General features: G+C 42.6%; 1 protein-coding gene across 2 annotated transcripts in view; it reads right to left on the minus strand.

Annotated features, from left to right (window-relative positions):
- med12 (mediator complex subunit 12) overlaps nt 1-26,760 on the minus strand; it is a 153,935-nt gene that overhangs the window by 45,184 nt on the left and 81,991 nt on the right. For both annotated transcript variants that reach the window (XM_068047477.1, XM_068047476.1), the window contains exons 23-30: nt 24,062-24,182; nt 20,815-20,916; nt 19,899-20,012; nt 16,108-16,271; nt 12,884-13,063; nt 12,437-12,508; nt 11,080-11,252; nt 590-751 (exon numbers count right to left, since the gene is read on the minus strand). In XM_068047477.1, coding sequence (XP_067903578.1) covers nt 590-751; nt 11,080-11,252; nt 12,437-12,508; nt 12,884-13,063; nt 16,108-16,271; nt 19,899-20,012; nt 20,815-20,916; nt 24,062-24,182 — 1,088 coding nt within the window. The remainder of the gene's footprint in view (nt 1-589; nt 752-11,079; nt 11,253-12,436; nt 12,509-12,883; nt 13,064-16,107; nt 16,272-19,898; nt 20,013-20,814; nt 20,917-24,061; nt 24,183-26,760) is intronic.

The raw sequence follows: 26,760 nt of genomic DNA on the forward strand, positions 1-26,760 counted from the left end.
AAGAAATTTCAAAGGATTGCTAACCATACTAAAGAGAAAGATAAGAAAAGGCGTGATGGCAGTAGAGAAGTTAGGAGCTCAAGGTGTGAGGATGACTATCAAATAGCAAATTTCTTTTATGCTGTCTAGGAGTGCAAAAAAAAAGCATGATAATGGATTAGTATTTAAGTCTGCACTTTGATATCTAGTGGATGCATTTAAAACTGGTGAAATATCAGACATCCAATATCTAAGTGAACAGGGGAAAGGAACACTTGAATGCAGATACATGTATAAGCTGCGCAATGCTAGTGGTCTGATACCACACTGAATGATAACTATGTGAAAGTGCACACACTACTGTGACTGTAGAATTGTGGGCTTTTACTGATCCTGGTTAAGCACAGATCAGCCTTTTTTCTATACTGCTCAGTACTGTTTCCAGTGCTTATTTCTGCTACATATGGGGTGAACTGGTAACTAATGAAAGCTCAGAAACACACTGACAAAACATCAGCACAAGTATCATTTAAGTGAGTCAACAGTGGAAAGCTGACAGCGAGAACAGCACCAAACCAAAAACATTTAAAAATTAAAAACCCACACTTGCCTCTTCTGCTTCTGTCGATCCCGCTCTTTCCGTGAGGACGACCCTAGATGTTGACCTTTCTCCAATTCCTCACCAGCTGCTTTCAACACATGACCTTGGACAGATGTTGGCAACTTTGCAATCAAAGGTGCCACCAGCCAGACACCTGTCCGTTCTGATGAGCTGCATGTGAAAATAAAATCGTATTTAAATACAACAAGAATACATGATGCACAAATACCTCCCACAGTCTTATCAATTTCAACAATAGAACATCTTTCAGTAGCACTAAGTCCTGGAGGCCTTAAGGCTGCAGAGGTGTGATTCCAAGGTGTGTTGAATTAGCACATGTCAGTAGTCGGGATGCTAAAATTAACAATACACCACTCCTCCTTTAAGATAATCCTAACACCTATCTCTTTAACCAAGTTTTGGTCATTTCTTAATATCTCCTTGTAAAATGAAAACAAGCAACAGAAGATACTGGAAATATTCAGCAGTTCTGGCAGCATCAGTGGAGAGAGAAACAGAGTTAATGTTTCAGGTCAACGGTCATCGACCTGACACATGAACTCTGTTTCTCTCTCCACAGATGCTGCCAGACCTGAGTATTTCCAGTACTTCTGGTTTCTATTTCAGATTTCCAGCATTCGCAGTATTTTGCTTTTGCTCCAATATCTCCTTAGTCTGATAATGTTCCTTTGAGCACCTTGGGATGTTTTACCACATTAAAAGCGGTATGTAAACGCAAGTTGTTGTTACTGCCTGAGGTAGGAGGGAGAGAAAAAGTGGGGAGAAAATGGCCACAGTACCTGGCCCAGTCACTATTGAGTGACCTGTTGCTAAGTGCTCATTTCTAGCCATTATGCTTTGCCTTGATTCCCTCCATGCTGGCAAAATCTGCTAATTTACTGTCCCAGATGAAGAATGGTCACCTGGGCAAGGAATCAGTAAGCTCTGAGCATATTTATCTCAACAAAAGTCAGCACCTTCAGGGTAGGTGGAGAGAAAATTAGAGCTGCTGCATTCAAATGGTCTGATTATTCCATTTTTAAGTTTAAATTCCCATTTTGGTGTTACTTTGCTGAATTCAAAACGTTTCACAAAAAAAAACTTTGAATTGTCAAGAGTACACTACATTGTCCGTGGGCTTCAGCACATAGCCCAGCTTGGCACTCTAGTACAGTACTGAGGGAACATAGGAACAGGTGTAGGCCGTTTAGCCCCTTGACCATATTCTGCCATTCAATGAGATCGTGGCTGATCTGCAACCTAACTCCATATACCCACCTTTGCCCCATATTATTCAATACCTTTGGTTAACCAAAATCTATCAATAGCAGTTTTAAAATTAACAGGTCACATAGAAACCAACATAGGTAGACACACGTAGAACTAAGAACAATGTTCTGCTGATAGAGTTTGAAGTGTCAGGGCTCAAATTAAAACGCAGAACTTCAAAGGTAATAATCTCTGGATTGTTATCTGAGCTATGTGCCACTCAGCATAGAATGAAGCATATTAAATACAGAATTAACCATGTGGCTTAGAGAATGGTGTGGGAGGAAGGGGTTTCGATTCATGGGCACTAGCACCATTACTGGGGAAAGAGGGAATTGTTCCATTGGGATGGGCTCCACTTAAACCGGGCTGGAATCACTGTCCGAGAAAATTATGTTAACTAAGGCTGTGGATAGAACTTTAAACTAAATGTTGAGGGAAGGGCCAGGTGAACAGAGATTTATAAATCTAAAGAGAAAAGTCAAGGCAATAGAGCCATGTAGTAATTTGGGTAAAAACAAGAAGAGTGGGACAGGAAGAGATAGAGTTTTTAAATGGTAACAGTGCATCAGTGAATATGGTCCATGCAAAGAATAGTACTAAAAAAAGTTAAAGGCTCTTTATTCGAATGCGTAAGGCATTCATAAGATAGATGATCTAGCGTCACAAAGAGATACTGGGTTCAGTGCTAATTGCCATTAGAGAGACATGGTCACAGGTGACCAAGGTTAGAAAATAAATATTCCAGGACACATAACATTTCGAAAAAACAAATAGAATGGAAAGAGGAGTAGTAACCTTGATAGTAAAGGATGACATAAAGACAGTAGTACGAAATGGCCTTGGCTGAGAAGATCAGGAAGCAGAATCAGTATGGGTAGGGATTAGGAATAACAAGGGCCAGAAAATGCTGGTGGGATTAGTTTATAGGCCCCCTAATAGTAGATTTAACACTGGATGAAGCATTAAGAAGGCATGTAAGAAGTGGACTGCAATTATCATGGGTGATTTTAATCTGCATATAGACTGAACAAATCAAATTGGCAATGGTAGCATGGAAGACGAATTTGTAGAGTGCCTCAGGGATTGTTACTTAGAGCAATAAGTTGCAGAACCTACCAGAGAACAGGCTATTTTAGTATTGTGTAATGAGGTAGGATTAATAAGAGATCTCATAGTTAAGGATCCTTTAGGGGGAAGTGATCGTAACATGGTAGAATTTCAAATTCAGTTTGAGGGTGAGCAACTCAGGTCTCAAACCAGTGTCTTCAACCTAAACAAGAGCAATTACAGAGGTATGAAGAAAGAGTTGTCTAAAGTGGACTGGGAAAATAGACTACAGGGAAAGTCAGTGGATGAGCAGTGGCAGACTTTTAAGCAGATATTTCATAACACTAAGCAAACATTTATTCCAGTCAGAAGGAAGGACTCAGAGAATGATGAACCACCCGCGGATAACAAAAGAAGTTAAGGAGAGTATCAAATCAAAAGCGAAGGCGCACAATGCGGCGAAAACGAGTGGTAGGCGAGATTATTGGGAAGTTTTTAGGAACCAGCAGCGGATGACTAAAAAATTAATAGAGGGAGAAAATTGATGATGAGAGTAAATTGGCAAGAATTATGAAAACAGTAAGAACTTCTATGGGTATATACAAAGAAAGAGAGTAGCTAAATTAAATGTGGGGCACTTAGAGAATGAGAATGGGGAATTAATAACAGGGAAGAGGGAAATGGCAGATAATTTAAACCAATATTATTCATCAGTCTTCACGGTAGAGGACACTATAAGCATCCCAACAATAACAGATGAACAAGGTGCAAATGGGAGGGAGGAACTTGTAACAATCTCTATCACGAGGGAAAAGGTGCTGGACAAACTGACGGGACTAAAGGCAGACAAGTTGTCAGGACCTGGTGGCCTGCATCCAAAGGTTTTAAAAGAAGTGGCTGCACAGATAGTGGAGACATTGGTCATAATACACCAAAACTCACTGGATTCCAGTAGGGTACCAGCGGATTGGAAAACCGCTAATGTGATACCCCTATTCAAGAAAGGAGGGAGGCAGAAAGCAGGAAACTATGGACCAGTTAGCTTAACATCAGTCATTGGGAAAATGCTTGAGTCGATTATTAAGGAAGTAATAGCAGGACATTTAGAAAAACATAATGGGCGGCACAGTGGTTAGCACTGCAGCCTCACAGCTCCAGGGACCCGGGTTCGATTCTGGGTACTGCCTGTGTGGAGTTTGCAAGTTCTCCCTGTGTCTGTGTGGGTTTTCTCCGGGTGCTCCGGTTTCCTCCCACAAGCCAAAAGACTTGCAGGTTGGTAGGTAAATTGACCATTATAAATTGTCACTAGTATAGGTAGGTGGTAGGGAAATATAGGGACAGGTGGGGATGTTTGGTAGGAATATGGGATTAGTGTAGGATTAGTATAAATGGGTGGTTGATGGTCGGCACGGACTCGGTGGGCCGAAGGGCCTGTTTCAGTGCTGTATCTCTAATCTAATCTAATCATAATGCAATCAAGCAGAGTCAGCATGGTTTTATGAAAGGGAAATCATGTTGGACAAATTTGTTAGAGTTCTTTGAGGATATAACAAGCAAAGTGGCTAAAGGTGAACCAGTAGATGATGTGTATTTGGATTTTCAGTAAGTGTTTGATAAGGTGCCACATAAAAGGTTATTGCACAAAATAGGAACTCAGGGTATTGGGAGTAATGTGTTGGCATGGATTGAGGATTGGCTAACACACAGAAGGCAAAGAGTCGGGATCAATGGGTCTTTTTCAGGTTGGAAAGCCGTAACTGGTGGGGTGCCACAAGGTTCGGTCCTAGGGCCTCAGCTATTTACGATCTACATTAATGACTTAGAGGAAGGGACAGAGTGTAGTGTATCCAAATTTGCTAACGATACAAAAATAGGTGGGAAGGCATGTTGTGATGAGGACACAAAGAATCTGCATAAGGATATAGGTAGGTTAAATGAGTGGGTAAAAACTTGGCAGATGGTGTTCAATGTGGGAAAGTGTGAGGTCATCCACTTTGGTAGGAAGAATAAAAAGGCAGATTATTATTTAGATAAAGACTATAAAATGCTGCAGTACAGAGGCATCTGGGTGTTCTTGTGCATGAAACACAAAAGGTTAGCATGCAGGTGCAGCAAGTAATTAGGAAGGCAAATGGAATTTTGACCCTTATTGCTAGGGGGCTAGAGTTTAAAAATAGGGAAGTCCTGTTACAACTGTACAGGGTGTTGGTAAGGCCACACCTGGAGTACTGCCTACAGTTCTGGTCCCCGCATTTAAAGAAGGATATACTAGCATTGCAGGCAGTTCAGAAAAGGTTCACTAGGTTGATTCCTGGGATGAAGGGGCGGTCTTATCAAGAACGGCTAAACAGTTTAGGCCTTTATTCATTGGAGTTTAGAAGAATGAGAGGTGATCTTATAGAAACATATAAGATTTTAAGGGGGCTCGACAGGGTAGATGTTGAAAAGATGTTTCCACTAGTGTGGGAATCTAGAACTAGGGGACATAATTACAGAATAAGGGGTCACACTTTTAAAACTTTTAAAACGAAGGAATTTCTTCTCTCAGAGGGTGGTGAATCTCTGGAATTCTCTGCCTCAGAGAGTTGTGGAGGTTAGGTCACTAAATGTATTTAAGGAGGAGGTAGATAGATTTTTGAAATCTCGGGGAGTCGAGGATTAGGCAGAGCAGGCCCGAAAGAGAAGTTAAGGACTGGGACAGATCAGCCATGATCTTATTGAATGGCGGGGCAGGCTCGAGGGGCTGAATGGCCTAATCCTGCTCCTATTTCTTCGGTTCTTAAAGAAATAATTGGAGCCTGGAACAAAGGCAATGTAATAATTGTGAGGGACTTTAATCTTCATATGAACAAATCAAATTGGCAAATGTGGATTGGAAGATGAGTTTGTAAAAGGTTTTCTGACAGTTTCCTGGAACAATACATTGTGGAACCAGCTAGGGATAAAGCTATTAAATCTAGTATTGTGCAATGATGTTGGTTTAATCAGTAATACCAGCGTAAACGATCCTCTGGGGAAAAGTGATCATAGTACAATCGAATTCCATATTAAGTTTGAAAGCGACATACTCTAGTCCCAAACAAGAATTTTAAACTTAAACAAAGCCAATTACATAGCTATGAGGGTAGAGCTGGCTAAGGTTGATTGGGAAATAGACTAAAAGGTATGGCGATAAATAAACAGTGGGAAACATTTAAAGAATCAATTCAAAATGTAGTACAAAAATACATTCCATTAAAAAACAAAAACTCAGCAGGAAAGATCCATCTGTGGCTTACTAGGGAAGTTAAGGATATTATTAAAGAAGAGACTTAAATTGCTGCAAAGAATAGCCATAAGCCTGAGGACTGGGAGTGTTTTAGAAATGAGAAAGGGGTGACAAAAAGAATTGATAAAAAGGGAAAAAATAGAATGAGTAATCTAGCCAGAAATGTAAAAAGAGATTGCAAGAGCTTTTACAAGTATATAAAAAGCAGAGTAGCTAAAGTTAGCATTGACCCTTAGAGGTATAGAGACAGGAGAAATTATCATGGGGAATGAGGAAATGGCAGAGACAGTGAACAAGTATTGTGGGCTGAATTTTGTGGCTGACGGTGAAGTCCCTCTACCAGGGCCGAAAGCGGGTGCTGACCCTGCTTCAGCCGGCAGCAGGACCTGAAGTAGCATATTGCTGGCAGCAGCCAATTAAGAGGCCGTTGCCGGGTCTGCTGGCTAATTAAGGATGGTGGTCTGCCCCCAGAGAGCTGCCGGCTCTCATGGGCCCATCAGAGCATGCAAGGAGATCGCCAGGTTTCACCGGGTGGTATCTCAGTTGAGCAGCAGGCCCTCCCGACACAGGAAAAGTGCCGACGGAGGTGGTAAGTGGCCCTTAATTGGCCACTTAAGTGGCTTAATTGACTGCCCAGTGGGTGGCCGATCTGCTAACTTTCCCACCACAGGCAATCTGGCATGATGGTGGGAAAATGTCAGGTGGCTTTCGCCGCCATTTTGCCAGCCCTCCCACCTCCTAGCCTGTTGCCAATGGGCCAGGAAAATTCAGCCCCGTGTGGCTGTCATCACAGCAGATAACACAAATTACATACCAGAGATAGAGGGTAGCCAATGGGCTAATAAGAATGAGGAAATTAAGGTAATTAATACCAGCAGCGAAAAAGTATTGGAGAAACTTAAGGGAGTGTAAGCCAACAAATCCCCAGGACATGATGGCCTACATCCTAGAGTTCCAAAAGAGGTAGCTGCAGAGATAGTGGATGCACTGGTTATGATTTTCCAAAATTCCCGAGATTCCACAGCAATTCCAGCAGATTAAAAGTTAGCAAACATAACACTGCTATTCAAGAAAGGAGGGAGAGTAAACAAGGAACTGCAGGCCATTTAGCCTGACATTAATCATTGGAAAATGCTGGAACCTATTATTAAGGAAGTCCTAACAATGCACTTAGTAAATCATAGTATGATCAGACAAAGTCAACATGGTTTTATGAAAGGGAACTCGTGTTTGACAAATTTATTAGAGTTTTTTGAGAATGTAATTGGTAGGGAAGATAAAGGGGAACCAGGAGAAGTAAAATACCTGGATTTCCAAAAGGCATTCAATAAGGTGCCACACAAATAGCAGAGAATACGGTAATGCATCCTCTTAATTTAACCCCTGGAGTCCAGGTATTATTCTGGTAAATCCGCACTGCACCCCTTCAAAGGCCAATCTATCCTTCCTAAGGTGTAGTGCCCAGAACTGTTCACAGAACTCCAGGTGTGGTCTAAGCAGGGCTTTGTATAGCTGAAGCATGACTTCTATCCCCTTGCACTCCTGTACTGTAGTGAATGCTGCACTGTTGGAGGTGCCATCCATTAGATGAGATGTTAAACTGAGGTCTTGTCTGCCCTTTCAGGTGGATGTAAAAGATCCCATTGCATTATTCAAAAAACAGGACTTCTCCCTCAACCAACACCTCTAACAGATTATCTAGTCATTATCACATCCCTGTTCATGGGACCTTCTTGTGAGGAAATTGACTGCCACGTTTCCCTTCATTACAACACCAACCACACTTCAAAAGTACTTAATTGATTGTAAAGCACTTTAGGATGTCCTGAGGTTGTGAACAGCATCATACAAATGCAAGTCTTTCTCCTGCTTTCTTTTACACACATCTGTATGAAACTGAAGAAAATAGAATCAGTCATATAGCACAGTAGGTGGCCATTTGGCCCATTGAGCTCATGCGGCTCTCTGTAGAGCAATCCAGTCAGTCCCATTTCCCCCACTGTATCCCCATAGCCCTACAAGTTTATTTCCCTCATGTGCCCATCCAATTTCCTTTTAAAATCATTCGTCATCTCCGCTTCCGTCACTCGTGTCGGCTACAAGTTCCAGGTCACTACCACTCACTGCATAAAAAGGTTCTTCCTGATAGCTGGGTCTGTTCTCCTTGGAGAAAAGAAAGATTAAGAGGAGATTTGATAGAGGTGTTCAAAATCATGAGGGGTCTGAACATAGTAGATAGGGAGAATCGATTCCCATTGGCCAAAGGATCCAGAACAAGAGGGCACCAATTTGAGGTGATTGGCGAAAGAACCAGAGGTGACATGAGGAAAAACTTTGCAGATGGCTGGCACAGGCATGATGGGCCAGATGATGTGCTGTAACAATTCTATGGTTCTACCTCCCCCGTATCTCTCGCCCAAAACCTTAAATAAGTCCCCTCGTCCTGGTACCATCAGCGAATGGGAACAGCTTTTCTTCGTCTAACTTATCTAAGCCTGTCATTATCTTGTACACCTCTATCAGATCTCCCCTCAACAAAAGTCCGAGTTCTAATGAAAGGTCGCTGACCTGAAACGTTAACTCTTTCTCTCTCCACAGATGCTGCCACACCTGCTGAGTATTTCCAGTATTTTCTGTTTTTATTTCGGGTTTCCAGCATCTGCAGTATTTCATATTCCTTAAATATTTGGCTGATAAATCTTTGCTATAGGGGTGATCAACCCCATTACTAAAACTGTTAGTGGACTAACAATTCTTCACAATGACACAGGACATCTAGCTATATCAATGAAAACTAAAAATTAACAGTTTTTCGCAACAAATGCAAACTACCCCAGAACAAAAAGCCTTCCATGCACAAAATACAGTCCCTTATGATGTCCAGCTGGAATTAATGTGAATATCTGGAACTCGTTGCCTACAAGGGGTGGTGGAAGCGGAGACAATTAATGATTTCAAAAGGAAATTGGATGGGCTCTTGAGGGAAATAAACTTGCAGGGCTACAGGAATAGAGCGGGGGAATGGGACTGACTGGATTTCTCTACAGAGAGCCTGCATGGACTTGATGGGTCAACATAGAGAGGTTTGAGTTAATTAAGGATAGCCAGCATGGAATTGTAAAAGGAACATCATGTTTGACCATCTAATTGAACTTGTTGATGAAGTAACAGAGAAGGTTAATGAAATGAATGTGGTGAATGTTGTCTATATGGATTTTAAGAAAGCATTTGATGAGGTACCACATAAAAGTCTGGTTAACAAAATTGAGGCTCATGGAATAGGAAGGCCAGTGCCCAATTGGATACAAAATTAGCTTAAGGATAGAAAACAGTGTGTCATAGTAAATGGTTGCTTTTAGGACTGGAGGATGGTTGACAGTGGTGTTCCCAGAGGGTCAGTGTTGGGATCACTGCTTTTTTTGCTATATATAAATGACTTGGATCTTGGAATACAGAGTAGAATCTCAAAATTTGTTGACACCACCAAATTTGGAGATGCGACAAACAGTGAGGATGATATGAACCGCCTGCAACAGGACATAGATAGGCTAGCAGAATGGACAGAGGAGTGGCAGATAGAATTTAATACTGACCAGTGTGAGGTGATGCATTTTGGCAAAAGGAATAGGGAGAGGGAATATATACATACTGGCACAGTTCCAAAGAGTGTGCAGGAACAGAGAGCCCTGGAGGTGTATGTACATCGATCTTTGAAAGTGGCAGGACATATTGAGAGAGTGGTTAGTAAAGCATTCGGGATCTTGGGCTTCATAAATAGAGTACAAAAGCAGGGAGGTTATGCTGAACATTTATAAAGCTCTGGTTAGGCCACAACGGGAGTACTGGGTCCAGTTCTGGTCACCACACTTCAGGAAGGATACGTCGGTCCTTAAGAGGGTGCGGAGGAGATTTACCAGAATGGTTCCAAGGATGGAGGATTTTAGTTACAAGGTTAGGTTGGAAAAGCTGGTGTGTTCTACTTAGAACAAAGGAGATGGAGGGGAGATTTAACAGAAGTGTACAAGATTATGACTGGCTTAGAAAGGTTATCAAGGAAAAACTGTTCCCATTAACAAATGGTACAATAACTAGGGGACACAAATTGAAGGTTTTGGACAAAAGATGCAGGGGGAATATGAGTAAGCATTTTTTTTTTTTACGCAGCGGGTGGTAATGACCGGAACTCGCTGCAGACAAAGGTGGTGGAAGCAAACGATCAATGACCTCAAGAGGAAGTCGGAAGGCCAGAGAGAAATAGACTTGCAGGGCTACAGGGATCGAGCTGGGGAGTGGGACTGACTGCATAGCTCCATGGAGAGCCGGCATGGACTCGATAGGTTGAAACTGCCTCCTTCTGTGCCGTAAATGACTCTATAAATGGCCTCCTTTTGTGCCATTATGTGACTCTATCTTACCAAGAACCCACTGTGTGCTGCCCTCACGTCTCAGCAGATTTAGTGAGGTATGATCATCAGACTATGCTCAGTCAACATGATTGAAGCTCAGGCCAAAGTTAAAGAGGAAAAAAACACAATCACCTAGGCCCCTTTTCCTAATCACTATACAGCAACCAGTTGGAAAGTGCATGAGTGGCTGCCAAGAGGATGTCAAGTGAGGGCAGATCAGGCTTGGCTGTGATGTAATGCATTGTTAAGTATCCTCTTATATACTTAAGCTCCAAACATCCAAAAGATAACTTGCGAAAATAAATCATCAGAAAACACAAGAAATACACAGAGCAGTCAACATCTGAAAAAGAGAGGACAGGTTAGTGCTTTTGATGTTCTGATGAAAGATTCTCCCAAATTGTCAGCCTGTATTTTCTTTTTTCAGACTTGACTGGCCTGATGTGCATTTCTAGTTTTATTTTAAATTTCTGGTGTTCATATTTTTAAGTCTACCTAAAACTCACCTCAGCAGCGGTTTCATTTTGCTGGTGGCATTTCCATTTGTACTGCTGGTGCTAGAGACAGCTACCCCAGCATTCACAGTTCCATTACTGCTCAGATTGGAGTTCATTTCAGCTGATTTTTGGAATACCTCAATAGTGGCTTTAGCGATGTTTTCTAGCAAGGAATTCATCTCCTAAAATATAAGATTGGACAACATTCCATGAAATGCATCACTGGACATGGGTAGGAAAATAAGGCACTCAGAAATAATCACTGTGGCGAACACCTTCACATACATTCACTATCAACATTCAGCAGTCCTATATGCTTTTGAGGTGATACAAGCTATTGCAAAACTTGGATATAATTTTGATAGCAGTATAAGGGATGCACCTTCATACTTTTTTTTTTTAGGTATTTTAGTCTCAAAATATTACAAGTATAAAGAAGGTGTGGGATTATAAGAAAGCTTGGTATAATGAAAAAAATCTTTTACTATTCGGATATAGACACATTTACAAGAGTCATGAAAAAAGAATTCTGTCAGATGCTGCAACAGAGTAGAATTTGTTGACTGTCATCAAGTACAAAGTGAAAAACTGTTCCTACTCCTGATGCAATCATGAAACAACTCATCCACATGCACACAGTCGCTTATAGTCGGATGTAGTTTTCCCTCATATTACATCCGAATTACACTCCAAGTACAAAATTTCCAATCTTGATGCATACTCATTTTTGGCTTTCTGACAATTATTAGTCAGCAAAGATCACCACAGAACTGGGATGACAGCTAGGTGTTGTAGCTTTCACGTCCACGCATGCAGGTAAAGAGGAACCAGTGCACTCTTACAAATATCTGATGGGCTAAAACCTGAATACGTACAGGTTTAGAACAAAATATAAGAGGTTTCCAACAGCTAGTGAAACTCAGAAGCACTGTAGCAAGTGAATTAGAGAGATAATTCTTGAAGAATGCAAAGTTATTCGAGAAATACTATTTCTAAGAATGGAGGCTCCCCTGCATTCGCTTACAGGCATTGGCAGATACACATACCCTGAGGTCTGGAGGCATATACAGAACCAGAATTAAAGTTAAAACTGTAATGCTATTAACTAATACAGGAACAAAATATTGCAGATGTTGGAAGTCTGAAATAAAAACAGAAAATATTAGAAATACTCAGCAGGTCAGGCAGCATGTGTGGGGAGAGGAAAAGAGTTAACATTTCAGATCAATGACCTTTTATTAGAACTAAAACAAACTTCTGCTGAAAGGTCATCAACCTGAAACATTAACTCTGTTTCTTTCTCCACAGATGTTGCTTGATCTGCTGAATATTTCCAGCATTTTCTGTTTTTATGCCTTTTACTTACACTGATGACACTCTGTTTAATCATAAGCTGCAGCTCTAGTGAGGACTGTCTCATTGTCCATTGATCAAGATTCTAAAATAAATGGAAAAAAGATGGTCAACTCAGTTCTTGATTTTAAGAAATGTGCATTTCTGTAGTAAAAGGTTGGAGAAGGTTGCAAGGATAGATTAGAGTGAGGCTCTATTTTTTAAAAAACACATACTAGACCTTGTGATGTTCTCCCATGTTGGTCATCATTAAACCTGTGCTTAAATGTAGCTCATTTGCCTCATCCTCTTAATCAACAGTAATCAATGAATTGTGGTTGGCTCCAATTTTTATTTTTAAACTTACACCCCATACTCTTTGGTATTTGGCAAAGTTCTTCACTTTCAGGTTTAAGAAATTGCCACGGTGTGCTGCCTATTGTTTTTGTTGTTTACCTTCCCAATGTATACCGTTCTTTACCTGCAGGATGCGTTTGATTCTCTGACGTTGCGGGTTGTCTCCTTCCTCGCTGTCCAGCTGACGGTGTGGATAGCATATCAGTTGCAAGAGTCGCTGTGCTTGCTTGTTTGTCAGAACTGGATCCTGCAGAGCACTGCTATCCTCACACAAACTCTTTAGGCAGCGCTCTCCCACCCACTCCTGTGAGAAAAGAATGTTTAATAAAAATCAGGCTGTGTCTTTTTAAGGCCACAAGCCTTTTGTGAAGTAAACCAATCCTCGGGCCATTCAAAATGGAATTATTTGGTCAGGAAACACTGTAGGTTGGAATGTACTTGTTAGATTGCCTGCAGACCAGAAGTCGTCTTTTAGGTTTGTTTTGCATTTGTAACAAAGTGCGACACACTAATGTACAAAGAATAGTGGGGATCCCGCAGAGTGGGAGGGATGTAAACAACAGCAAAGAGATACGGAGAGAGTAATAAGGAAGTAAGGAAAAGAAAATTACAAGGAGTATCAAGAATACATAGAATTAACAGCACAGAAACAGGCCGTTAGCCCAACTGGTTTGTCCCTTTATGTGCCACACAATTCTCCTCCCATTCAACTTCATCTAACCCTACCTGCATATCCTATTCCTTTATCTCCCCCCACGCCCCCTCCCCACACATACTTAGCATAGATACATTTAAGGGACGCTAGATATGTGCTTCAACTACTCCAGGTGGAAGAAATTTTCACATTCTAACCATTATTTGGGTAAAGTGGGTGCTCCTTAATTCCTTATTGGGATTTGTTAGTAACTTTCGTAGATTTATGGTCCCCAGTTTTGGGTATTCCCACAAGTGGAAACATCTACACTGTCAGATGGAGCTGTACTTTGCACTTAACTTGTGCTGTACCAAATTCAGGAATGCTGATCAGATGATGTAAAGGGAGTTATGCTCTGCTGACATTTGAGTCTAGAAGTTAAAAAATCCCACTATGGGCATTTATGCTGCTTAGAATTTTCCCACATCTTTCTCCCTACCTTGTGCACAATCCCTCCTCATCCTTCTCGACCTGTCTGAGGCCGTGCCTCGCCTCTGTTGCCCAAGTGATTGGGAATGCCATCGCTGTTTCAGGTACAGTCACAGAATCTCCTGCAATGGCTTCTCCTCCCACACTCATACTGTTATCTCTGGAGCCCCCTAAGGATGTATCCTATGCTCCCCTCCTGTTTACACCCAGACACTGCCCCTTGACACAACCATCTGAAAACACAATGCCAGGTCCCACATGTACGTTGACGATACACAGCTCTATCGCCCCACCAGTTCTAACGACCTCCCCACTACCTCTGTTTGACATCCAGTTCTGGAAGAGCTGAAATTGTCTCCAATTAAACATGAGGAAGATCAAAGCTATTGTTTTCAGCCCGCGCCACAAACTCTTCCACTGTCACTGAGTTGAATCCCCTCCCTGGCCATGTCTTAGTCTGAACCAGATTGTTGATACTTAGCATCTTATTTGACTCTGAGAAATCTTCCAATCCTGTATCCTTATTACCAAGACTGCCCAATTCCACCTCTAAAATCATCTATATCCACCCCAGCCTCAGTTCATCTGTTGCTGAAACTCTCATCCATGCTTTTGCTTTCTTCACACACAACTATCCAATAATGCTCTCCTGACCGGCCTCCCAACTTCTACCCTCCATAAACCTAAGCTCATCCATACTCTGCTGCACGCATCCTAACTCACGCCAAGCCCCATTCACCCATCACCACTGAATTACACAGGCTCTTAGTCCCTCAATGTCTCAATTTTAAAATTATCATCCGCATGTTCAAATCCCTCCATGGCCTTGTACCCCCACCAGCCTGATCTCTGTAACCTCCTACTGTTCGACAACCCTCTGTGAATTCTGCATTGCTCCAACCTGGTCCTCTCATCCATACCCCACTTTCTTCTATGGTGGGGTGTCTGGACCCTGAACTCTAGAATTCCATTCCTAAACTTCTCTTTTCTCCTCTCTCCTCCTTTAAGATCCTCCACACGATTTACCTCTTTGACCAAGCTCACCTGTCCTAATGTCTCCTTCTTTGGTTCGGTGTCTAATTTTATCTGGTTACACTTTTGGAAAGCGCCTTGAAGCAATTTAATACGTTAAATGTACTAAATAAATGCAAGGTGCTTATTGAAAGACGTCAGGCCTGTTCCTCTGGACCATAATTAAAACAATGAACGATGGAGCCTATGTCAGCAGCCATATGTTAGTGCTCCAACTAACAATGGAAACTCTATGGGCTGGATTTTTACCAAGCCAACGACACGGGCTCCATGGCAGGGAGTGGGCTGAAGATTGATCCGACAGAGGTCCGCCACAGAGGTCGACGCCAGGAGGGCCTGGTCCGTTCCTCCAGGTGGCGGCTAGGCTCCGTGGTAGTCCCCCGCCACTGGGCGACAGGAACTGAATTACAATATTTAAATAAACAGGATGAATAAATTCAAATAAACTTATCTTTAATCTTCTGGACCTGCCATGATTGTCAGTGTGGCAGCTGGCACTCCCCCGCCTTCAATTCCCTGTCTGGGGAAAGCCAGCGTGACACTGGTGGAGAGGGGGGAGGATTTAAGATTTTCAGTGTGGGGGAGGGGCGGGGTCAAATAAACATAATGGGTGTAGGGGATGTGGGAAGGGGTGAACTTTAAACTTTGTGCAGTCTGGTGGGGTGGGGGGGGGGGGGAAGGTCACATTTAAAAGATAAGTGTTTTGGGGGGGGGGGGAAGGGGTGGGCAAATAGTTAATTGTTATTGAGGGGGTGGGAAAAGGGTGTTAGAAATTTATTTGATAAATTTTGGTGGGGGGGGGTGTATTTTTAAAAATGTAAATATGCCGATATGCCGGCAGGGCTGGCTGCCCTTTAAAAATGGCACCAGTGTCTGCACATAGGCAGTTGACGCCATTGCCGACGACGGACAGCCGCCCCCTCCACACGATTTTGGGGGGGGGGGGGGGGGTGGGGGGGGGTGGCCAGGCCACCCTAGCTATTTAAATGAACAGCCATGTGGGAGATTGTGGCGGCTCTTTGGCACGCGGCCTGCATTTTTTGAACTCGCCGCCGGGGTTCTTAAATCCAGCCCTATCTCTGTAGCTCAGACTAAATTGCAGAAAATTCTGTCTGTATGCATAACGAAGACAGAGAAGCTAAATTTCAGTGAACACACAGAGCTCCTGTGCCCGAGATTTAACACCCCCTTACCTGCTGACAGATATTCTTTAGCACATATTTAGCATAAGCATCTAAACTGGCTGTTTCAATAGAAACGGTCCGACTGCCAGATTTTTTCACTCCTACATCATCCTCGGCAAGGTCCTCCATCCCACCAGAATGTGAGAATCCAGAGCCTTTCAATTCAGCATCACCTGAAGTGGAAAAGGAAGATCTTTTCATTGAGTCTGGGCAGTCTCCTAGATTGAATTTTAATTGTACCACAGCATGCAGCATTTTAAAATCATCAGAGAATCATCAAATTATAGAAATTTACATTACAGAAAAGGCCATTCGGCCCATCGTGTTCGTGCCATCTGACAAGTAGCCATCCAGCCTCATCCCACTTTCCAGTTCTTGGTCCGCAGCCTTGTATGTTAGCGCAGTTCAAGTGCATATCCAAGTACTTATTAAATGTTATGAGGTTTTCTGCCTCTAACACCCTTTCAGGCAGTGAGGCCAGATTTCCCCGCCCTTTGAGTGAAAAAAATTTCCCCTCAAATCCCCTCTAAACCTCCAACCCCTTACTCTAAATCTATGCCCCCTGGCTATGGATCCCTAAATCAAGGGGAAAGAGGACCTTCATATCCACTCTCTCTAGATCCCTTATAATTTTATACACTTCAATTAGATCTCCCCTCAGCCTCTTCTGTTCCAAAGCAAACAACTTTAGTTATTAGTCATAGAGAGATACAGCACTGAAACAGGCCCTTCGGTCCACCGAGTCTGTGCCGACCATCAACCACCCATTTATACTAATTCTACATTAATCCCATATTCCCTACATCATCCCCACCTTCCCTCAGTTCTCCTACCACCTACCTACACTCGGGGCAATTTGCAATGGCCAATTTACCTATCAACCTGCAAGTCTTTGGCTGTGGGAGGAAACCAGAACACCCGGCGGAAACCCACGCGGTCACAGGGAGAACTTGCAAACTCTGCACAGGCAGTACCCAGAACCGAATCCGGGTCGCTGGAGCTGCGAGGCTGCGGTGCTAACCACTGCGCCACCCTGAAATATTCAATATTTCCTTGTAACTAAAATTCCCCAGTTCAGGCAACATCCTCGTAAATCTTCTCTGTACCCTCTCTACTGCAATCATATCTTTCTTATAATGCAGTGACCAGAACTACATGCAGTACTCCAGCTGTGGCCTAACTAGAGTTTTGTACAGTTCCAGCATAACCTTATATCCTATGCCTCAATTAATAAAGGCAAGTATCCCATATGCCTTCTTGACCACCTTTTCTACCTGTTCAGCCACCTTCAGGGATCTGTGGACATGCACTCCAAGGTCCCTCAGATCCTCTACAATTCTCAGTATCCTAACTTTTATAGTGTATTCCCGTGCCTTGTTAGCTTTCCCCAGATGCATCACCTCACACTTCTCTGGATTGAACTCCATTTGGCATTGTTCCGCCCACCTGACTAATCCATTGATATCTTCCTGCAGTATATGGCTTTTTCAACCACACACCCAATTTTTGTATCATCTACAAATATCTTAATCATGGTGGCACAGTGGCGCAGTGGTTAGCACTGCAGCCTCACAGCTTAAGGGACCCGGGTTCGATTCTGGGTACTGCCTGTGTGGAGTTTGCAAGTTCTCCCTGTGTCTGCGTGGGTTTTCTCCGGGTTCTCCGGTTTCCTCCCACAAGCCAAAAGACTTGCAGGTTGGTAGGTAAATTGGCCATTATAAATTGTCACTAGTACAGGGAGGTGGTAGGGAAATATAGGGACAGGTGGGGATGTTTGGTAGGAATATGGGATTAGTGTAGGATTAGTATAAATGGGTGGTTGATGGTCGGCACAGACTCGGTGGGCCGAAGGGCCTGTTTCAGTGCTGTATCTCTAATCTAATCTAAAATACCCGCTACATTCAACTCCAAATCATTGGTATTTATCACAAAAAGCAAGGGACCTAGTACTGAGCCCTGCGGAACTCCACTGGAAACAGCCTTCCAGTCACAAAAACACCCATCGACTGTTATCCTTTGCTTCCTGCCTCTGAGCCAATTTTGGATCCAACTTGCCACTTTGCCTTGGATCCCATGGGATTTTACTTTTATGACCAGTCTGCCATGTGGGACCTTATCAAAAGCCTTGCTAAAATCATCAAATGTACTACCCTCATCAACCCTCCTGTTACCGCCTCAAAAAAATTCAATGTTAGTCAGACACAACCTTCCCTTAAGAAATCCATGCCGACTGTCCTTGATTAATTCTCCCTTTTTAAACAATGGTACAACGTTAGCTGTCCTACAGTCCTCTGGCACCACACTTGTAGCCCAAGATAATTGGAAAACGATGGTCAGAGCCTCTGCTATTTCTTCTCTTGCTTCCCGTAATAGCCTAGGATACATTTTGTCTGGGCGTGGGGATTTATCCACTTTCAAAGATGTCAAACCCCTTCATACTTCCTCTCTCACAATGTTAATTTCATCTAATATTTCACACTCCCCCTCCCTGATTGCAATGCCTGCATCATCCCTTTCTTTCATGAAAACAGACACCAAGTATTCATTAAGAACCATAACAATGTCCTCCGCCTCCACACACAGGTTACTCTTATGGTCCCTAATAGGCCCTACTGTTTCTTTAGTTATCCTCTTGCTCTTTATGTCTTTTCTAAAAAATCTTTAGGTTTTCCTTGATTTGGCTTGGCAATATTTTTCATGCCCTCTCTTTGCTTTCCTAATTATCTCTTTAATTTCATCCTTACACTTCTTATACTCCCCAAGGTATTTTGCAGTATTGAGCCCTCGGTACCTGTCAAAAGCTTTGCTTTTTTACCTTTATCCTCTCCTGTAAGCCTCTTGACATCCAGGGGGTTCTGGATTTGTTCATCCCTCCCTTTTTCTTTAAGGGAACATACTTGCTCTGAACCCTGGCTATCTTTTCCTTGAATGCCTCCCACTGATCTGGCATTGATTTACCTTCAAGTAGCTGCTTTCAGTCCACTTTAGCTAAATCATATCGCCGCTTAGTAAAATTAGCTTCTCCCCAATTGAGAACGTTTATTCCTGGTCTATCTTTGTCCTTTTCCATCAATACCCTTTGTGGAATAAAGCTATCCAGATATCCTCCTCTCTCAGCTCAGGGTTACTACCACTGCTACAGAACACTAGCCTCCTTTGAATAAAGACTAGAATAAGAAAAGGTAATTTTTATATCGCTCCATCCATAGTCCATATACATTTAGTCTATCATGGCTTCCCTCATTACTACCAACCCCACTACCTGTTCATTCTTTAAGGAATACTAATGGTGAAGTTTTCAAAGATCTCGCTCCACCAGTGGTATCTGGTGTACAAAAAGGCAGCTTATTCTAAAAGCATAGGTACACTCTCCATCCATCAAAATGAATGGACAGAAAATTGCAGGCATTACAATCTCAAGTTGTCAATAAGCAATTTGTTACATGCAACATCCTGTTGAACCACCATGAGAAAATTTCATCCCAAGTCATTTTCCTATCTTCCTAATAATAATTCATACCCTCATGATTTAAAAAAAAATGTTTGGATCTTTAGCCCCCTAATACACTGTTCTTGTTTTTTTTTAAATATAGAGAAAGGACAGCAAGAAATATTATATTTATAATCAAGCACAGGTCTGGTCATCCTACTTCAGTCTGGGGTATGACATAGAGCCAGCAGACTAAAGGGACAGAAAACTAAATAACTTGAAAAAGGAGAGTGCGAAACAAACCGCCCAAGCAAAGGGGAGGTACACCCTGTCCTAACAATAGTCAACAATCAATATTGACATCACTTACCCAACATAAAGATAGCTTTGAGGACAGCAAAAACTGCTCCCACCACAATGCTGTTCTGTGATGCTGCCAGCAGGTGTCTATCGCAGGATGAACGAATCCCTACTGTAGGTTTATCTGAAAAAAATGCTCTATCAGAGGAACCACTGACTGTCAACAGTGCCAAGAGGTACAAAGATTCTTTCAACTATGACTGTCATTAGTAATTTTACTTGCTCTATCCCACACTCTGCCATGCATGTCCTCAAATAGAACAGCAGGATGTCTCAGTCATGAACTTTGCAGCAACCTCCAATGGTGCATGGTATTAGATATCAAAGTCTGTCTATACCTGAACAGAGAAAGACTGCATATGCCAGTGCAGCTTTCCATTTCAGCAGCCCAATCTCATGCAGAATCTTTGTCAACAATGACCGTGCATCTGCAAGTGACTGGCAACTGTGCCAGTTAACCCACAACAATTGGATGGGAAGCATGGATTAACTGACACTTACCAGTGACCATGAAAGTTTAGAAATAGCAGTTGAATGTTCTATAGGTTTTCCCTCTTGAATGAGCACAGTGCTCATAGAAATAAGTGCAGTTTAAAAAAAGTTAAAAGATAAAGTTGAAGACATTAAAAATCTAGATAAGCACGTATTTAATGTAAAAAAGTAGATTGCCCCTTCCAAGCATTCGCCTTCTCCCTTAGGTACTTAGTACAGTCGTTCTTTCAAAGCAAACATACGAGAGTTTTTTTTTTGAGCAATCTTCATGAAATAAATGTTCAAATGGCCTCTGTTTTGAGTGAAAAACCTATCTCAGGCAGAGAAAACTACTGCTCTTGTCTCCTGGGGCATGATGGAATCCAAGCATCGTCAACATTTAATTTCTAGATTTCCATGATTAAAAGGCAGCACTTGCAGTATACTTCACTTACTGCTGTCCTGGTGACAAGGGTTCAACTGTGGTGTCCTAAATAAATGGAGGAGGATTCGGCATGTTAGACGAGCACCAGGTTCTGAATCCTGCTCACTGCATGCTGCAACACAAATGAAAACACACTTACTTGCATGGTCTGTATTTCTGTAAAACACCCAAGGAGCATCACTGCAGCAAAATATGCCACGTTTGCATCCATATTACAATTTGCCTGTTCTCGCAGAATGCATAAAATAGAATAAGCATCTGAAAGGTAAAGGTTGGTTAACATTTCAAGTGCAAGTCAATTGTCACTATTTAAAATCAATTAATTCTATATGAAGTACCTTTGAGATGTTTCTGATTCAGTGAGTGAATGAGTAAGGAAGAAGGAAAAGTTTGAATCCACATACAACACTGTCAGGATGCCCCAAAATGACTCAAAAGCAACGGAGTACTTTTTCTGCCATGTTGTTACCAGGCAAATATGACAGCTAATCTATGCACAGCAAAGCTCCACAATCAACAACAAGGTAAGTGACCATCTGATTGCATTTCTGCTGGTAACAACAGAAGGAGGAATGTTGGTTAGAATACAAGAACTCCAAATTCTTCAAATAGTGCCATCGGATTTTAACAACCACCTGAACCAGCAGTTAGACCTCGTATGAAGAATAGCACTTCCAACAATGCCGCACTCCCTCAGTACTGCTTTGCAGTTCTTACAATGTTTGTGACTTTAAGTTTCTAGAAACATGGAAAATTTATGACACAGGAGGCCATTCGACACATGGTGCCTGTCCCGGCCAAAAAAGATAAATCCAGCCTAATCCCACTTTCTAGCTGTTGGTCTGTAGCTCTGCAGGTTACAGCACCTCAAGTGCATATCCAAGTGTTTTTTTTTTAATGCAATGAGGGTTCTTGCATATACCACGTTTTCAGACAGTGAGCTCCAAATCCTTCTGCCAATTACTTTAAATCTAAGCCAAATGGTTATTGAACTCTCTCCTCACAGGAACAGGTCCTTCCTATTTACTCCATCCAGGCCCCACATAACTTTATAGAGCTTAACTAAATCTCTTTTAGCCTCCTGTGTACCAAATAAACCCAACCTATCTAATCTTTCCTCATAGCTAAAATTCTCCATTGCTGGCAACCTCAAGATTAGAGGGAGCAGATTTAGGACTGAATTAAGAAGGAACTTCTTCACCCAGAGGGTTGTTAATCTATGGAATTCCTTGCCCAGTGAAGTAGTTGATGCTTCTTCAGTAAACGTTTTTAAAGCTAAGGTAGATATCTTTTTGAACAATAAAGGAATTAAGGGATACGGTGAGAGCGCGGGTAAGCGGATCGGAGTCCACGAAAAGATCAGCCATGATCTTATTGAATGGCGGAGCAGGCCCGAGGGGCCGGCCGGCCTACTCCTGCTCCTAGTTCTTATGAACATCCTTGTAAACCTCTTCTGTACCCCCTCCAGTGCGATCATACCTTCCTGTAATATGCTGACCAGAACTGTACTCTAACTATGGTTTAATATAGTTCTAGCATAACCTCCCTGCTCTTACACTTTATGCCTTGGTCAGGTTGGCATTCATGTTTCTTTTGTTATATGTATTACATTTATCTTCATTCTGATGCCTACGATATAGTTATATCATGCCTGCAGCAGCAACATTTGGAGATTCTCAATTATCCTTTAATTGTGGTGAAATAACCAAGCTTTCTCTATAAGGTGTAATCTACTATGTTGTTGAATTAGAATAGAAATCTCTTCTGCAATCCATCAACAAAAATTAAGATAGTATGATACATGATACATGACACAAAGGCAAAAGGTTATGGCACATACTGTTCAAAAATGAAGTCTTAAAACTTAGCCATTCTCCTCTTATTGACAAGAATTTTAATAGTAATTGGTATGTGTAGAATAATGAAGGATGGATGGAAGGAAGGACTACAAAAATGCATATAATCCATTAATAATTATTCATTTTACACTTTGATGATACAGGAAAATACTCTAATCACCCTAGGACACAACTCACTGTGAAACTATTAATAGGAAAATTTGCCCCTGCCTGTGGAACTGCACAATAGTCCGAGTTTCTGCCTTCTGGAGAGGATTGAAAAGTAAGCAATGCAGGGTCAATGAATCAGTAAGTAAAATGTTTACAATGTTTTCAAGTTTCAAGAGTGGAGGATAACAATTTTGTTCCAATTATAGCTCTCCATACTCTCCAAAGTCAGCCAATGATTAGATGTTACTTTATAAAGAATTTTTATTGAAAAAAACACCTCCGCCACTGTCAGGCTACTCAGCTACAAGTCATGCAGCACTAAAGGGTTAATGTTCAGAAATATAATAAAAGTGTGTAAAGTGTGATGGAATCTGTGTTTACAAAGCTTGCTTTTTTTTAAGACCCTGAGAGGGAAACTAGAATTGAAACAGAAACAAGAAAAAAAACAGAAATGGAAACCAAACTGAAACAGAAGCTGGAAAAACAACTTCAGGTCTCCAGGGAAACTAACACTGGTTAGAACCAGATAAAAGGAGACAAAGTCCTCCCAGAATAAGCAGATGAGACAGATCAGGCAGGAATGGAGTGCCAGCAAGCAGAAAAAAGTGAAGACTGAATCCAGGAGCTGCTTAAAGTAGCTGACTAACCAGACCCAGCTGTACAGTACACAAGTTTTCACTGAAGGACTTGGATAAAGCGAAGACTAGCAAATCCAGGCCATCAAGACTCTAATGAGCAGAGCTGAGGAGGTTCTGGAGACGTGTACCTTGTGGTGAAGATCGCACCCTTGGAGTTCAGATTGAAAGGGAACTGCAGTCGGAAGAAGAACAGCAACTAAATCCTTGAAGAAAGGAGCTGAAAATCTACCTGAGGAACTTCAGAGTTGTGAAGAATTGTGTGACTGTAATTGTTGCCATATATGCTGGGCGGACTACCCAATGAAACCATGAGACCCTCGCTGTTGTACCTGGTAGTTAAGGTGTAATTATATATTGATTGTGATCTTTCTGTTGCTTCATATTTAATTTATGTTGGTTTTGCTTAGAGTGTTAAAATAAAATTTATATAAGTGAAATCTTGTCCATTTGGTTTGGTTTTCTAAATTAGGGTCAATCGGTGGATTTGATTCTTTTCGTTTGTTGGTCTCCACAGGGATCACAACAACAGTGTGATTGTATACTTCAAATGCAAACAGGTATATATCATCTTGGTACTTTCAAAAGTAGTGATTCTAAGATAGATGGTTACCTGCATTAAGGAGTGATGGGATGGCCACACAGCGAATCAGATCCTCCAACAGCAAACACTGTCTGGCTATTAAAATAGCTATAAATGTTGCCAGAGAATCATGGAATGATAAGTCGCTTACCTGAGAAAAAAAGAGGGAGATTGAGAGAGCTTTAGTACTAGACACCATCAAATGTGAAGCCATTATCTCACAGAATGCTTACTGTTGAAATACAAGTGGGAGCTAGGCTCAGTGGTAGCAATTGCCTGTTGAGTCAGGTGGTCACGGGTTCACATTGCTTTTCAGGGCTTCAGCAATGATACAAAGCTGGTGGTCCAATGTGGGAGTGGATGCCAACTTTGTAAAATATTAGTGCCCATCTTCTGTGTCTCCTATCCTCTATCTCTATTATCATGCACTCATAGATGTCTTGCTGCATTTTTCTGTTATTGTTCAGGTAGATGTTAAAGACCCCATAGCACCATTCGTAGAAAGAAAAACACTGGCATTCTCCCAGCATCTGGCAACCATTCTTTCCAGAACCAAAGATCACTAAACACAAATTAACGGTCATTCATCTCATTGTTATTCGTGGTGACTGCTGTGTTTGCCAAATAATAATGATCGTGCATCACGGTAATTTAGTGTATGTGAAGTACTTTGAAACATCATCCTGTGTTGCACAAGATATTTTATGAATGCATACTCTCAGAAAAGAAACAACAATAGGGAGCAGACATCGATCAGGAGCTTGGGAAGAAAGATAGGCAAGATGGAACTGTTAACAGTTTTAAGAAAGCTTTTGATAGCGCGGAGAGTGTGGTATGTAGGAGGGCTTCAGGAAGAAATTCCAGAATGTTCAGCCACCAATGAGGAAATTTAAAAAAAAGCTAGTTCCAGCAAAAGCTGTTGGATTGGCATAAGAACCCAATTGGTTCACTTATATCCTTTACACAAGGAAACCTGATCTGGCCTATATGCGACTCTAGTCCCACATCAATGTAGTTGATTTTTAAATCGGAGTGTTCCCTGACAACGCAGATAATGCGCAGAGGAATTGCCGACGTCATCAGTGCGTCAACAGTTACCACCTTGCTAGTTTGAGTCCGCGCATGCGCTGGTCGACGTCACCCCTCAATGGCTGGGATCACTGCCTCCATCCACCCCCAACAGTACCCTGCTCCCTCCTGTGCCCACCTGCTCGCCACTCCCGCCTGCCGCTCCCACCTTCTCGCTGCTTTAGCCCACGACTCCCGCCTGCTCGCTGCTTTATCCCACCACTCCTGCCCGCTCGCCGTTCCATCCCGTTCCTGCCTGCTCGCCGTTCCATCCCGTTCCTGCCTGCTCGCCGTTCCATCCTGTCGCTTCCCCCCACCCACCCCACCACCACTCGCACCCCGCTCGCTCCATCCCGCTGCTCCTCTGGGTGGCGAGGCAGGGACCAAGCGGCGGGAGGGAACAGCGAGCAGATAGGCACAGGAAAGAATGGCCAGATGGAGCAGCAAGCAGTCAGGAGTGGCGGGATGGAGCGGCGATCGCGGGAGGGGGCCGGGAAGAGAAGCGGCGATCGCAGGAGGGGGCCGGGAAGAGAAGCGGCGAGTGCAGGAGGGGGCCGGGAAGAGAAGCGGCGATCGCAGGAGGGGGCCGGGAAGAGAAGCGGCGAGTGCAGGAGGGAGCCGGGAAGAGAAGCGGCGATCGCAGGAGGGAGCCGGGAAGAGAAGCGGCGATCGCAGGAGGGAGCCGGGAAGAGAGGCGGCGATCGCAGGAGGGAGCCGGGAAGAGAAGCGGCGATCGCAGGAGGGAGCCAGGAAGAGAAGCGGCGATCGCAGGAGGGAGCGGGGGATGGAGGCAATGATTGCAGCCATTGAGGGGTGATGGGGTTTGGTTTCAATTCGTTTCTTTGTGTCAAATTGAGCAGCACCATTTTTATTACTGGCTGCTGCCCGAGACATTGCAGACAGTACTGATTCGATGCACAGTCAAGCTCATTCTACTCTGACTCTATAACGTACATTAACCCAAATGTCAGAGGAGAACTTCTTACTTAACCAGTCTGACACCTCAATTTTCCATACCAGTCATCCTTGTGGCCAGAATGAGACTATCAATGAGTGTGAATAATGCAGAAGTCTGCTGCAGATACACATCGCTATAAAATTGGACTGAAATGGCCAAAGCACATTTCATAATGAATCTTTCCAAAGTCAGCAGATGAATCTTTCATGTTCCTGCCTGGGCTAGAATTAGATGTAGATTCCAGAAATGAAAATTCGATTTTTATGGCCTGATTAATAAGCCAAATTAAGACCTCCCATGCACCCGATAGTGATAGGCTAACTATACACTATACAGCCACAAGCTGGGTCACTACCCACACTCTCAACCAGTGAATGTGTTAGATTGAAAATGAGGTGAGGCAAGAAAGTAGACTTTTTAGTCACCGGCGTTAAAGCCCAATAGATCACAATACAACTTTCTTAACCTATCTTTAATCACTTCACTTCCCCAGAACAGCATCCAGTTGTTTCTGATACCTTTTTCTATACTGTCACCCTTTTACTAACACTTCAACCTTTAAGAAAACATCCTCCCCCTCAAGATGCAGTATTCACTTACTCTTTTGCTTCACAAATCTCCAGCCAACTGACCACAGAGACTGCTTTGTGGTAGTGATCACTAATAAGGGTTACCTTAACTAAAGGGCACACAGAAAAGTCAA

Source organism: Heterodontus francisci, chromosome 15, assembly GCF_036365525.1.
Source record: "Heterodontus francisci isolate sHetFra1 chromosome 15, sHetFra1.hap1, whole genome shotgun sequence".
Lineage (NCBI taxonomy): Eukaryota > Metazoa > Chordata > Chondrichthyes > Heterodontiformes > Heterodontidae > Heterodontus > Heterodontus francisci.